This window comes from Carettochelys insculpta, chromosome 23 (genome assembly GCF_033958435.1).
Source record: "Carettochelys insculpta isolate YL-2023 chromosome 23, ASM3395843v1, whole genome shotgun sequence".
Taxonomy (NCBI): domain Eukaryota; kingdom Metazoa; phylum Chordata; order Testudines; family Carettochelyidae; genus Carettochelys; species Carettochelys insculpta.
Genome location: NC_134159.1, coordinates 19702015 through 19717624, shown reverse-complemented (window position 1 = coordinate 19717624; position 15610 = coordinate 19702015). Strand labels below are relative to the sequence as shown.

Here is a 15610-nt window from a genome sequence, read left to right as displayed (position 1 = left end):
CCATTTCCTGGCTTAGCAAGATTTACACCAGCTCAACCCCAGCTTGCAGCCAAAATGAAAAAACCTCCTCAGCCCCCAGAGAGACTCGCATGCAGTGAGCGCCAAAGCTGGATCAGAGAGGGAAAACAGAGACCTTCAACCCCAACACAGCTGTGTCTCTGCAGGAATGGAAGTTGCCCCTCAGCTATATAATAGTACGAGCCCTTCCAGCTACGTAACTCCAGGTGAGCAGCCCTGTTCCACACAGCCCAACCCCACTGACAGCAGGGGAACATACAGTGGGGGACTGAAGGAAAGCTGGAGCCCAGCTCCTGAACTAGAAATCCCTCTGGTAGCAGCAGCGAGCTCTCTCTGGAATGCTGCAGGGCTGACAGACTCCAGGACAGGACAAAGCCACAGTGCATGAGGCAGAGCTCCTGCTCCCTACCTCTGGTAGCTGGCTCCAGGTCACCTGGGCAGGGCGATAGCTTTTCACCACAATGGAGTGAGGAGCAGGATGCTCCTCCGGAATGGATTCCTCCTCGAGCAAGTCATCGTCTGACTCATGGTTGATGGAGTTCAGCCCTCTCTCACGGATCTCCTGATACAGCCGGGGCTCTGGAGAGAGGATGCGAGCCAGGAAATTACAAACACACTCAGAAATCATTCCCCTTCCAGCCAGAGCCCCCTGCCCCCCCGCAGCCCTTTCCACAACAGGGGGGAGGGTAGAGACCGAGGCCTCCTGTGAGGCTCACAAGGACCTTGCATTCAACGGCCTCCAGAAGGCCTCAGGAGCAGGCTCTTCTCAGCTGGGGCAGGATCCATGGGCAGGCTGGGATGCGGCACAGGACGGCATGGGAGTGCTGAATGGGTCAGAGGCATTGCTGGCAAATCAGGGGCTTTAAGACGCTTAGAGAACACTCATGAAGGGAGAGATTTTATGGAGGAGACATTTAGAGAACCTGAAACGGCTTTGTGCAGAGCTGGAGCTGAGGAGAAATCAAGGCTGGGGGACACTGCAACAGCCTGCTCCTGCTCCCAGGAAACAGGGTCAGGAGCACAAGCAGCAGCTGAGCTCTTCGCAAATGGACTAGAGCCAGAGGCTCATTAATTCTCACACCACCCTCAGCAGAAAGGGTAACAATGAGAGGGGTTAATGTCAAACATGACAATCCCACGGAGGAGTGCCTGACTCCCGGCACACCTCTCAGAACAGCGCTCAGGACCACGGGACACTGGCTGCTTTGATCTCACACAAAATTCTGTCTCAAGTAGTTCAGGTAGATCCAGAGTGCCAGGGTGACAGCTAGCCCCCTGATGAATGAATAAAGGTAGGTTCCCCATCCCAGGTCAATGGTTAAAGGCAAGAGCAGGGGAAGGGGATGAAGCAGACAAGCATGAGGATGCAGTTGCACAGGAGGCTGGGGCTTGCATTGTGCGGGCTACATCCCCCCTGCCCCTCAAGTGTGAGCAGTGTTGATTTGATATGACCAGGACTTGCTGCTGCTGGGTTAGTGGTAGGAAGGACTGATCCATTTGCTGGGTGGGCTCATTTGCACAGCTCTTTCCAACAGGGGATGCTCAGACCCAGACTCTGGCTGTCCACAGGCTGTTCTCCAAGAGGGCAGCTCCCCGTGGCACTGGAGGCAGGGGGCACCTCTCAGCCAGTGGACACTCCCTAACTCTCCCTACGAACCAGTGCCAGGGGAGAAATGGGTCACGCCAGCAACACCAAAGAGCCTGTCAGCAGTGGGAGCAAAAAACAACTCACCATCCTTAAAGGAGCCCCCATGTTTCTGCATCCGCTTCCTCACCAGGGTTCTCTGCAAGAGTCACAGGAAAGATGCAGTCACTAGCAGACGGGGGTGGACAGAGCCTCACCTCCTCCTGGCAGCTCTGAGCCAACAAGTCCATGCTGGAGTCTGCTTTCTCCCAGTCAGTTTTACGGGGAGCGGAGCTCATGCATTAACAGCCCTGAGTCTGCAGTTGACCCACAGATCAAGCCCAGCATCTGTACCACCTCTGCAACACGTGCTGGTTCTCTGACCTTTCTGCTCTCTGTGTCCCTGCCTCAACCTGGTGGGAGTTCAGCCTGCAGATGTTCCACAGAAGCTGCCAACCCTTGAGTAGATCCAGTACTGCTAAGCATCCACAGAGCAATCCAACACTGACAACGTGATGCACTAGTTAAGTGAACGAGTTGGTTCCATCCCTCAACCTCCACCATCCTCCCCACCTTTCACTATAGGTCGGGTACACGCTCTTAAGTAGCATTAACTTTTGGCCATTGACAGCACGGGCTAAGCACGAACCTGCAGCCCGTTTCCAGCCTCTCATGGTTTATCGACTGCACCGGTCTCTTTCTCATTCCCACTGCCTACACCTAGGAGTGAAAAGCTATAAATTTGCAAGAGAAAAATCCTGGTTCATGTCTGAATGAAACACACGTGAACACTGAGCTCAGTAGCAATGTTAGCTGAACAGGTTGTGTGTGCAGAGAGGGAAGGATGGGTTTTTTCTCTTCCAGCAGAGAGATTTCTCATGGCAGAACACTTTACTCACATCAGGTCACAAGTGGAGAGTCACAGAGACACATCGGTGACAAGGAGGGTCAGAACAGTTTTTACTATGGGAAGACAGAAGATGCCTCATTTTACCTGCATCACAGGCTAGAAAGAGAAACTTTTCTCTGTATTAAAAATAAGAGGATTGATTCTCTTTGTTCCTCTGCCATCAGCAAAGTACTCTCCAATTTTGATCTGTGGAAATCGCCTAAACTGACTTATTCTGGATGAGAACATAAAAAAAAAAGAAAAAAAAGTCAGGGGCCAGCTGTGAAAATGTTGGGCTAAGCAAGTTGCCCAGGGTCACACGGTAAATCGGTGGCAGGTCTGAGATAGAACCTAGGTATTTTCAATCTTACTGTTTTTTGTTTTGTTTTAATTTAGTTCCTTCGAAAAGGAAGTTACCTAACCGGTGAGTTACCCAGTCAAAATCCTTGTTTTTCCAGGAAAAGCATGTGAATTCCACAGGCCTTGATTGCAGGGTTTGTTTTTTTTTTGTAATAATAATAAAATAAAAAGCAGGGAGTGACTCAGCTTTCATCTCACGTTACCTAATTCTATGTCAGAACAGCCTTAAAGGTGTATCAGTATTTTTTTGGCAGATGCTGCCTCTCTATGTCTAGTCAGTCCATGTAGAAAGGAGATCTGCATGTAATCCAGGACAGCGCCTCTGTCATTCATTTCTGGGCTTACTTCACTCTTCTACAAGCACTAGCCCTGAGCTGGGGGCAAGTCTGAGAACTGAGCCTGCAAACACACATGGTTACATTCTTATTGGCTCCCGTCTGCACTGCCAACATGTGCCAGGCTGCAATTCAGTTGTGTTTTCTGCGTATATCTGCACCGGGTGCTGTAACACTTCTCTGTGCCGAACCACGGATTTTCTAAACTTAGCCCATGCTCCATCGGCTGCTACTTACATGCTTGAGAAAAGTGCTTCAAACCAAGCAGCTGCCCTCAGCCATAAGTCTTAGACAAGACTGTGAGTGAACGAAGGAGTCAGGCAGGACAAGAGCTGATGTTAAACAGCTGGATCATGGCCTCCCAAAGGATTAGTTCCCACATCAGTTATACACAGCCTGTTCTTGCCCTCAAATTCTGCCCTGCCCCGCGAACCTTTTCAAGTGAGTTTAGCTGCTAAAACTTAACCTGGGCTGATCTCATACCCTCCCCCCAGCTCTCAAGTCCCAGTTTTGAAAGGCACAACAGTTCTGACGGCATATTTCTTTTGATCTCAGCCAAGTACGTATAACCTCCCAGGTGCAGAACACATTCAAGGTGGCTCATGGATTGAAAATACACGGGAAGCCAGGGAGTTAGTTTATTTATTGTTCTTTGGCCTCTCACCTCTTCCTGACTATACTTTGGGTTCAAGCTGCAGTAATTAAAGCCATCTGCTTATCTACAGAAGCTGGACCTGAAAATAGGAGAGGGGGAGGGGGCCGGAAGAGTCTGAATGTTCTATGGTAATTTTGCAAAATTTCACGTTAGAGCCAGGGGTTGGAAATCAGACCCCTGACCCTCTTGGCTGCAGGGAAGTACTTTCAAATAATGGGTTGAACTGTGAAACAGCATGCCATTCGGACACAGAGTTAAGCCACCAAAAAGGGCACGGCAGTCCTTCCAGCACACATCAACTTTGCGTGCAGCTGTTCTTCAAAAGCATGGCCAAGCCACATGATCGCTAGCTACCTACATCCACAGAAAGCAGAAGGCCATCTGGGCAGTGAGGATCAGCTGCTTCTTCTCAGCCAGTTTTTTTTTTTTTTTTTTTTTTTTTAATACCAGTGACTAACTCCCAGCCAGAAGCGCATGACAGCACCTAGATGAACTGGTTTCAGGACAGAGGCATTTGGCAACCAGCCCTGAGGGGAGGTGACTCGAGGAGGCTGAACCAAGAGAGACACCATCCCTGCTCGACGCTCAGCAGAACTGTACAGAGGAGCACAAAAATCTGGTCTGAGCACTGGCTCTGGGAACACCCAGCCAGGTGCGGCTTCACCTGATGGAGTCCGGCCAGGAGAGGTGGTACTCTCCAAGTAGGGTGTGCAAAGTGCAGGGTAGGCCCCCTTGGGGTTGTGAAATTTCTTAAGTGCGGGGCACAGCATGATCGGCTGCTGGGTCTCAGGCTCATCCATCTCATTAAAATGTTGAAACGTGTCACTCTTTTTCTGGGTGTGTACACATATTTATGTACTGAATAAAAAGGCTTTACATTCCGCATGCTTATTTTCATACATGTGCTGGAAGTGTTTTTTCATATGAACATAACTCAAATGTCTGTCATTTTGAATCACATTAGACAGGTTGGGGAAGGGAGAGCCTCCTGACTGCAGGGATGAAAAGTTAGGCCTGACGTAAAATGTTGGCTCACCCCTGCTCTGAAGTGTAAGCTCCCCGAGGGAGGGAACATCTTTTTGTTCTGTTTGTACAGCACCTAGTGCAATGAGTTCCCTGCTCCATGGCTAGGGGTTCTTCAGAGCTAAGCCATTACCGTTACTAATAGCCTGTGGTTCAGGGAATAGCACCCATTGGAGCTCTGGCAGCAGGAGGGACCAGAAACACGAAACAGGGCCTACCTTGGTTCTCCCCGGGCTGCAAGCCACTTGTGCACTGGTGTCCTCTGACGGTGGCTTTAGGGCGGCGCCGCCCTTCAGAGGCTCAGGCTCCTCAGCGGTCTCATGGCCCTTCATGGCTGCCCGGTATGAGGTGCTCCGCAGGTTGCGCATGGGCCTCCCGCTGGAATCCATCTCGATGTCCAGATCGTCTGTGGAAATGCTGGGGGCCGACATCCGCTTGTGGTCGCAGCGAGTGGCCTCTTTACTCAGCATGGCTACAGCGAAGCTCTGGTGCCTGGCAGGGGTCTTAGATTTGGTGGACACGGCCAAGCTTCTGGGGATCAGCTGCTGGGTGCCCATCTTGAGTGCGGCTGGGCTCTCCGTGCTAAGGATGACCCGTCGGGGCTCAGCGGGAGGCGGGGAGTGCTGGGCTGCCAGCGAGCCATTGTCCAGTGCCACCACGGAGCGGCGATTCCCAGGGGGAGAGGTCACATGGTCATCTATCTGGAGCTCCGATTGGAACCTTTGCTCCAGGAGAAGGGCCTTGTCGCTCATGGAGCCGTCAGAGTGCCTGTGAGACATGCTGGTGCTGTGGAGAGCCACGGACCCTGCAGAGAGAACAGAAAGGCCACAAGGAGCTCTTACCTCTTCCCAAGGCAACGAAAGAGACCTGGGAACAACAAAGCAGGGGCTTCCCGACTGCATGGGTTGGTTGGCTTGTTCATAGAGACACACCCCCAGGATGTGCAGCGTCTTAGAAACATAGGAGAGTCTGGAAAATTTACTCTAAACTGATGGCAGACAAGAGCACAGGCTAGCCTAGGACTTTTGTGATGGGAGAAATTAAAAAAAACAAAACCAAAACAAAACACCACACCCACACAAAAGACAAAACACCCAGCAAATAAATCAATATACAGAACAGCAGCCCTGGGAAAAAAACAAAAACACCCATGAGTGTATTTACTAGCTACTCCATAGTGCAGAGAGTTTATTTGAATAAGAACTCCTCTGGAATGGTCGGAGCTAGAACCACCAAATTCAGTATACAGCTTCCTCTTATTGTAGCTTAAAGCAAGGCAAGAATATGGCTGTGCCTGGAAAATGGGATGTGCCTGGAATAGGATTGCTTCTAATAAAACAAACAGAAAAGAGACAGAATCACTACATTAAGTAGAGGCCTAAAAAATGATGTAACTCAGGCTATGTCTACACTTGGCTAAGACAGTCAACCACACATATGCTATTCTAGCTACAGCAATTATGTAGCTAAAACCAACCTAACTGTGCTCCCTATACTGGGAAGGTCGACGGGAGAGCTTCTCCCATTGACCTCCCTTAATCCTCACTTCTTGCATCCGTGACTGCAACCCCCGAGAGGTTGATTTCTCACGTCTAGTAGAGACCTGCGAAATTGAACCTCAGAAGATCAAGTTGGAATGTTGAAAGACACTGAACGAAGATGAGCTAGAAAATAGGATGAACCTAGAATAGGATTGCTTCTCAATAAACCTTACAGAAAAGAGATAAAAATGGAGAAATTTGGAGTCATGCACTGTTTTGACACAGCTAAATTAATGCATAAGATTTAAAAATAGAAGAAAAATGTTACTGGAAACCAAATTGACAATAGCCCTTTTTTCTTCATACATAGCAAATTATAAGAGCTTATAGAGATGAAGAAAAAAAAAAAAACACTTGATGGAATTCCCATTAAAAAAAAAAGGATAAATTTTAAGGAATCTGAAATAAAAATTAACATCATATAATAACGCCCTATTTTTTCAAAAGTACAATCATTTAAATAAGACATGGACATTTCCCTTTTTCAATAAAAGCCCACTTCATAGAGTTTAGGACTCTAACAACTCAAGAAATCTGCTAGTTTATTATATTTTGATAACACCAGAGGCAACTGGCACCTGTGGGGTGGGGAAGGAGGGGCAAGGAAGGCCATGCAGAAGGACAGGAATGGGGAATGAGGGGACACCCCATTTAGCAATTAACATTCTGGCAGGGGCGCGGGGGAAGGTGCACTTCCTGAGTGCTACCACAAGTCACCTTTAGCCTACCACCTTGAAGATCCAATGAAGACTGTAACCCTATCATGCTAGGCCTTGCATGTGTGGTGAGAAACCGTCCTGGCCCCAAACTACAAGCTCAGATAAAAAGTGGGAGGGGAAACAGACCCAGACAGGGGAAGTGATTTGACCTGCTGGGTGGCTGGAAACAGAAAGCAATCTCCTGTGCCCCAGCCTGTGCTTGTGAACCTCCAGGGAATCTGGAAGCAATTGCCTGAAGGAAGAGAGAAACCGATGTGAAAGTACCACAACCTTGCCATGTATGTAGGCCACCGCTGGCCCTGAGACAAAGTGTGTGGAGCAGGGCCAGAGGCCGCTGGCCCTCAGTACCTGTCAGAGCACAGTGCTGCCCCCTCAGAGCCACGTGGGGTGCCCAGGGCAGCACTCTGGCTGTGAAATAAAGGCCAAAGTAAGTGCAGTGGTGCCAGGAAGTCCTGGGCCCCTTTGAATTGGTCAGCGCTGAGGCAACTTCCCACTACGCTCCACTCATTATCTGGCCCGATGAGTCAAAAATGAACCCCAAGAGGTGCCTGCATTATCCAAGTGCCATCAGCCAGGCTCACGCTATGGCTGAGCTCGAACGCAATGGAGACCTCTTGCCAACACCCAGCTGGCAGTACCATGGGCCCAAGGCACACCCGGACTTATGGAGCTGCAGGGCCACACAGGTGACAACGTGAATCCCGACTACAGACCCAAGCAGCCCACCACAATTCTGGGAAATCTTCTAAAAGCAAAGACCATAAAGGAGCTGTTTGTTCTCCCATGCTCTGAGAGCAACCAGAGACTAACACCACAGCCCCGTGGCACATCCCAGCCCCCACTGCCCCCAGGGAGCTTCCAAATACAGGCTGTTATTGTCCAGGCTTTTGGTACTCTTCCTGGGCATTTCTCTCCTCTCCTGAAACACTCAACAGGAGGCAAGTTGCTGGCCTCAAACTGACCAAGGACACTGAAGACAAGGAGGGACAGAACCATTCACAGTCCTTTACACATGGGTTCTATCCTGCAGCTTCAGCTGCCATTTGAGTCCCCCACATTTTAATACTGAAAAATGCAAAGCAAAAAAAGTCTCTGGGGAAAGGACCCTTGTTCTCACTCAGAGAGGACAGCAGTAAGTAATTCCAGGCCTGAGGCTGGGTACTCGGGTCTCTGCTTACAGGATGAAGTCAAGGATAAAAACTAGCAGGTCTCTTAAAGACACAGAGGTGAAATTGAAGTATTTGCTAATGTTCTAACAAGGCCAGCAGGCGTCAGACAACTAAAACAGCTTACCCAAAGTGGGCCTTGGATAAGACCATCACAACAGCCAGACTGCGTCAGCCCAAAGGTCCATCCAGCCCAGTGTCCTGTCTTCTGACAGTGGCCAATGCCAGGTGCCCCAGAGGAAATGAACAGGTAATTGACAAGCGATCTAGCCTCTATTGGCTATTCCCAGATTTTGACAAACAGAATCAAGAGACACCGTTCTTGCCAAGCCTGCTAGTAGCAACCGATGGACCTAACCTCCATGAAGTTACCTAGCTCTTTTTTGAACCCTGTTATAGTCTTGGCCATCACAACACCCTCTGGGCAGACTAGAGCCAAGGAGAAATAGCCAATGGGAGCTGAGAGATTTTGCCAGTGGTGGGGGCAGTGCAGCACAAATTCTCAGCTTCCATTGGGTGGTTGACAGCCAATAGGAGCTGACAGATTTTCTTGGAGGCTGGGGCTGCGTACAAAGCTCTCTCCCCAGCACAGAGAGCCACATGGAATAGCCAGGGGGCTGGGGCTTCTGGCCAGGAGCTGCTTAGGTAAGGCTATGGTCAGGAGGTGCTATCTCCGACACTGCAGCTCAACTCCCTCCCAGACCCTGTACCCCTCCTATACCCTTCCCCAGGCCAGAATCCTCTCCTGCACCCATACCCCCTCCCAGACCCTGCCCCAGGTCACAACCCACACTCCCTCACCCAAACTGCCTCTCAGACCCCACATACCTCCAGCACCCCAGTCTGCTACCTCAGAATCGTTTCTGCACCCAACCTCCATTCCAGACCCTCAGACCACTTCCCAAGATCTTGGCATAGCCCCCCATAAAAATATTACTGCCCATCCCGGTTTAGCATGCTTGTGATGAGCTTTAACTGTAACTCATTTTTAAACAAGAAATTTAGTATTTCAATGACGGTTTAAAAAGCCACTTGAAATAAAAATATTCTGATTTTTTAAAGAAGTCATTGATTTGTATCCACCTTGCGAATAACGCAAATATTCTGCATTGGTCTCACCGTGAGCAGGCCACAGTTTGCGTGCTGTTTGGTTGGCTAATAAAAGCAAACAGTGTATGACAGAAAGAGCTGTGTAGTCTCTGCTGTACAGCCTGGGATCCCCTCCCTACTGTGGGCACCCTTGGGAGGCTGAACTCTCCCAGATTAGAGGAGGTGCAACCCCCAACTGTGGGCTGGGTAACTACAGATAAAGCTACATGTGAGCACAAGCGAACAGCACCTGCAGTTCCTTCACAAATGCCTCCCACCCCCTCCAGCCGGCTAATTCACAGCAGGTCCCAAACGGAGGGAGCCTTCACCAGGGAGGGCTGGTTTGAAAGACAACACAAGCACAGAGGTAAAGTTAGTCCACTGCCCACGGGAAGGGCACAGAAGAAATACATACAGTTCCTGGTAAACGTCAGCCTCAAGTGTTTGCACAGCGCCTAGAGCAATCAGCCTGCGCAGCCCGACAGCAATGCAAACATACGGCGCGCCATTGCCGAGCTCCTCCCTTCCCTACTAGGCAGTGACACGCACACAGGCCGCACCCGGGCTAGAGGGACAAGGAGGAGGTTTGGCAGGTCTGGCGGGTTACCAAGCGCTCCCACTTCCTTTTCTTGGCTCTGGGGCTGATGTCAACCCAAGCAAGCTGCAGTTCTTTGCTCCAATCAGGAAACGGGAAGATTACTGAATGTGTGAGGCTGACAGAGACCTGGGTGGTTGGTAGGCAGGAAGGAAACCTGCAACCTTACCGGCTAAAGCAAAGTGCTCTACGGCATGAGCTAAACACCAGCCGGCTCCCTGCCAAGACCACAGAGCAGAGACTTGACTCTCCCTTGTCAGTGGTCTCGGTGCTTCTGGGGTCACAGACACAAGCCCCACCTGCTGTGCCTGCCCCTTACTTCCTGTGCCCATGCCCACCGCTGCCACCCTGTGCTTTCTCTAAAGGAATCCACATCATGCTACAACCACTGCCCTACCGGGAATGCACCTCAGCTTGAGTCCCAACTTCCCCACCGGTTCCAGATGTCTCTAGAGGAGTGTTTTTCAACCTGCGTTCTGCAGAACGCTGGTGTTCGGTGAATTGGCGTGCCGCCCACCTCCAACACTTTTTGGACTTCATACACAGATGGCACATACTCTCTGTTGTTAACACCAGACACAATGTTACTTCTTCATTGCTGTGGTCCGTGATGAAATTACTTCCTTTGGGTTTTGCTGATTATGGTGCTGTTTGGTTTTTAATCTGACAATGATTTTTTTTAAGAAAGTTTTCATAGATGTTCTGCAAAAAAAAAAAAAAATGTTATAGTTTGGTGCTCCACGGTCTCCAAAAGTTTAAGAAACACTGCTCTACAGGTATCCACACCAGGCTGCAACCACTGCACTAGAGGGCACACACCTCAACTTGAGTCCCAACTTCCCCACAGGTTACAGATTTCCCTAGCACCATTCGGAGAGTTCCCTGTGCAGAGCAGAGGGCATGCATGAGCACACAAAGTCCTTCTAGAAAAGTTGGGGCAACCCTATTTACAAGCAGCAGCCACCTCCCAGGCCCCACTTGGCACGTAGCATTCTGCAACACAACCAACGGCCTGACCTCCACACCCCTTTCCTCCCCATGATACCATTTCAGGAAATAAACAAAAACATGCTCCACGTGGTCCATACTGAGGTCCCATTGTACTCAGCCCTCCCCGAGCCTTTCCCCATCAACCACCATTGAACAGAAAATACAGACCAAGGCTTGAAACATGGGCTGCTGTATCAGAGCTGGCAGCCAGACAAGTCAACCCATCTACAAAAGCCTGTTTGACTGAGAGATGCTGCTCACCCACTTGGCCACTGTCCTGCCAAGCAGCCTGAAGGGGAGAAGAATAAACAGCAAAGGGTGTTACAAGGAGGAAGGAGAAAAACTGTCCTCCTTGACCTCTGAGGGTAGGACAAGAAGCAATGGGCTTAAATTGGAGCAAGGGAGGTTTAAGTGGACATTACAAAAAACTTCCAAACTGTCAGGGTAGTTAAGCACTGGCATAAATTGCCTAGGGAGGTTGTGGAATCTCCATCACCAGAGATTTTTAAAAGCAGGTTAGACAGACATCTGTTGGAGATGATGACTCTTGGTCCTGCTGTGAGGGCAAGGTACTAAATCTGATGACCTCTCAAGGTCACTTCCAGTGTTTTACAGGAAACCTAGCAACCTATAGCCATTGCAGAGCTCCTGAGGGGCAGTGCTCTGAAAAAAAACCAAGGGGTTCTGCTGTTCTGAGCACAGACCTCAGAATCAAGAGTTCCTGAGTTGTAATCTCAGCTCTGACACTGAGTCACAGTGTAACTTCTGGCAAGTCACTTCACCTATCAGACAGAAACAATCACAGCAGGGAACAGCAGCACTCAACAGTAAGAACAATGGGCCCATGCCATGAGGTAGGATCAGAATTCTGACCCCACCTTGCCTGAGGGATGGGAAAGAGGAAGTTTGTCTCTGACCCAATTCCTGGGCAAGAGTCAGCTGCAAAATTCAGCTCCAAAGTAGCTTCTGAACTTTTGCCACTATGGAGGCATTTGGATCCAGCATTTTGATTGAGCTTTGGTGGGTGACAAATTTCCTCATGTTTACCCATAGCAGGGCTCTTACACCTTCCTCTGAAGCACCTGGGAAGGCCACTGCTAGAGACAGGATATTGGACTACATGCCCACAGGTCTGATCTTGCCTGGCCACCCCAGGTTCACTGTCTCTCCTATTACTAGTTCTCACCACCCTTCTTCTCATGACCCAGAAGCAAGGTCCATGTTCTGCTCCTACTGCGGAAGACAAAGCCCAACAGACCTCTGTGAGCCCTCCCCGCCCCAGCCAGTGAGCATGGATTGGGAAGGGACTAGAGGGGCTTTATTCCCTCACAGTGCACCACGCCACTTTGCACCAGCTCTTCGTCTGGACTCTCCTGCACTTCCTTTACAGAAGAGTCCCTTAACGCTTCTCCCACCTGCTTTGCAATCGCACAAGGACGCGACTGGAGCCTGTCCAGCACGTTCTCAGCCTGCTGACGCTTATGCACCTGCCTTACTCACGCAAGCAGTCCCTTTTTAGTCAGCAGAACACCTCCTGTGCTACAAGTTACATATGTGCCTACGTGTTTGCAAGCTCACTGCACGGGAATGTGTTCAGCAGCATCTGAGGCAGAGTCCCAATTACACATACCCACCAGCAACTTACCAGACCCATTAGCTGGGACTTCTCTTACTCACTCCCTTACCACTGAAGAAAGGAGTCAACCACATTGAGGGCAAGGCCAAGAAGCTTTTCCAATGGGATCCAAACTCCAGCTCATCCCACCCTTGCAGGGCTGATTTCCCCCTCTCTCCTGGGACACTCCTCTGGAAAATGGCTGTGTGCACTGGGAGGTGGAACTGTCAGGAAGAAGGAGAAACCAGATCCAGGTTCTTCTAAGACCAGTTCAACTGGTCAGGAAATGAGAAGCTTTGTGGCAACCGGACTCCAGGGCAGGAGATTTTCATGCCATTTCTCCCTGGCCTTCCATTCTGCACAAAATGCAATAAAGTGGGAAACGCTCCTACATGCTTTCCAATATCACAGAGCCAACAACAGAGGGAAATCAGGTATTTTCAGCCTCAGGGGCAGCATCATGGGTGTCTCTCATTTAAATTTGCATATGCATGGATGAGCTGTGCTCTACACAGAGTACAAGGGTTTACATCAAGTAGGTTATGTGGAGGGGGAGGGCCAAAGGGGAATCAGAAACAACCCTAAACACATGGCACAGAGCTAGGATAAAGCTCCAGGTTAGAACTGATTGGGTTGTTTTAAAACTTGACTGTATCACAGAAAAGCAATAGCAGCTCTGCAGCAACTAAGGACCAGAGGCCAAAGGGAGGAGGAATGTTTGCTGCTGACAGCTGTGCTATGCTGTTCTTTGTGGTTCGGGGCATGGGCCATTTGCTAGCAGTGATCAGGAAGGAATTGCTCTTCCATTCTCCCCTAAACCTCCCCTGTGTAGCATGAGGCACTTTGCCCTTCCTCCTGCAGGGTCTTGTAGCTGGAAGTGATGGGACACCAGAGTAGATAAACTAGTCTGTGTAAGGAAGCATGGCAATTCCTGGCTTCCAGATGGATGAAATTCACTAACGCCTCTTTGAACAGAGAATCTGCCTTTCTGGATTGGCTCCATCAAGCCCTGCTTTAAAGGGACATCAAAGACTCCACTATACAATTAGACCCATTACACAGTGCTGCATTTCCTTCCTGACCTGTGTCCTGAAGCATGACATTTGATCACACATATAGCAGTAGACACCACAGATACTACTGGTTAGAAAATAACCTGATTCTTCTTATAATCCAGTTTCTGGGCTTGCCAAAAATCATCCAGCAGATACAGAGATGCTACTCTACTAATTATTGACTCTGATGTTCAATCTATCAACACAGCCAGGAGTTAACCCTGCTACATCCCTCCCTGAACCCAGTCATTAGTGGCGGTATTGGTTATAGTTCTTCACAGCTAAAGAAACCGTTGTGTCTGCAATTAGTCCAGACCGTGCCACGTCATACTAGGAGCAGAATGTCCATGCAGGAACACCTGCTGCAGGTTCACAGTTCAAAGATATCTGCCCAGGAGACAGCCTCTCCCAGAAGAGTTTGTTCAGTGAAAGGCAGGAAGGGAGAGGCAGGTTCCTTTGCTTGCTTAGCAGTACCAGAGATTGCTGAATCAAGATGGCAGTAAACAGTGAAGTATTTCGCTTTTACATAGTCACTACCATTCTGGGTCTGCATAGCACCTGTATTTGAATGGCATTCTTTGCCTCAATTCCTTCACAAACGTAAATATCCTCTGCACAATCTACTCACCTAGGGCTGAGATCCTGACACCTCTCTGAAAAGCAGCAGTGATGTTGCAGAGAAGAAACTGCAGGTTCCCTTTCGGCTGGCATCTCATACTCACTCCAGTTACTCTTTGGCAAAGACTCTGCAGTTACCCTCCTTGCTCCTTTGTCAAATGCCATGTGATTGCTAATGCCCCAGGTCATATACCAGGCCTCAGTTTTAGCTCTCACCCAGTAACTTCAACATCACTCTAAGCACTGGCTCAACACTGCACCAGCTTTAAACTCACTTCTTGCACCAGTCTCATTGTGAGTTTGGGGGGGAGGGGTTTGGGGGCCTAACTCATTACCCCTTGCAAGCACTCCAAGATCCTCAGATGGAAGTGTAAAAGGGTTCTGATTTGTTCCAGTGGAGACCACACAGGGTAACAAAGCAGAGACAATCTCTGCCCAAAGAACTTATAGAGTGAGAGATGAAGGCAAAGATTTGCAAGTGAGATCAGTGATTTTGGGTGCCCACCCCAAGACACCTGAAAGGACCTAGTCTTCACAGTGTTCAATGCTTTTCTCAACTCCAGACCACTTTCTGGGGTCTTGACCGGGTATCCTAAATCACTCTTCCCTTTGGAACCTATCAGCCTGACTGGGAAATTAAGAGGGAAGAGCTATTCTTGGAGGTGGTTGGGAAATAATTTAAGATACACAACTCCAGCTATGAAAATTGCATAGCTGGAGTCAGCGTATCTTAAACTGTTTGTTTTTTTTTTGTTTTTTTTTTGCCCTTCCCACAGTGAGAGGTCGATGGGAGAATTCTCCAGATGGCTTCCCTTTTGCCTCACAACTTCCAGGAGTACTGGGGTCAGCAGCGGTGCTCTGATCCTTCAGTTGTGCTCGGCATGCTAAATCGAACCCCAGATGGTCAACTGCCAGCGTGTCGCTCTTCTGGTAAGTATGGACTTGCCCTTAGTGTCTTCTTTATACCCTTACTTCTCAGCCCAGGAGGGTAATACTTATTCGGAGCAGTGCTACCCAAGTCACAAAGCTCCTCGTGGTCTCTTGCCCTGCAATTAATTAGTAAAATCAGCCCTTTTTTGTGTTGGTACTGAGTACTGGCCCTTCGACAGCACCAGCTGTGGGATTGGCTGGGGGGTGAAGATGGCTGAGTGGCAGCACCTCTTTTTTTGTTTAAAAGAAAAAAAAAGTACTGAGTAAAATAAAATCCACTCAAGAGGTGTTTTATCATTTCTTTGTGTAATTTGCTTCCATGCTCTAAGCCAGACTCTTGAACATGCCCCGACAGGCCACTGAAATTAATGACAGGTATTGTCCAGGA

The 15610-nt window shown here is 49.4% G+C and overlaps 1 protein-coding gene across 4 annotated transcripts in view; it reads right to left on the bottom strand.

Moving 5' to 3' along the window:
* ARHGEF16 (Rho guanine nucleotide exchange factor 16) overlaps nucleotides 1-15610 on the bottom strand; it is a 41613-nt gene that overhangs the window by 22635 nt on the left and 3368 nt on the right. The window contains exons 1-5 of one of the 4 annotated variants that reach the window (XM_074975797.1): nucleotides 12650-12730; nucleotides 10423-10716; nucleotides 5123-5709; nucleotides 1751-1802; nucleotides 428-597 (exon numbers count right to left, since the gene is read on the bottom strand). In XM_074975797.1, the coding sequence (XP_074831898.1) occupies nucleotides 428-597; nucleotides 1751-1802; nucleotides 5123-5683 (783 nt within the window). In that variant the 5' untranslated portion in view covers nucleotides 5684-5709; nucleotides 10423-10716; nucleotides 12650-12730. Of the gene's footprint in view, nucleotides 1-427; nucleotides 598-1750; nucleotides 1803-5122; nucleotides 5926-10422; nucleotides 10717-12649; nucleotides 12731-15610 lie in introns of those variants that run through there. The other 3 variants (XM_074975796.1, XM_074975795.1, XM_074975794.1) reach the window with 3 other exon arrangements.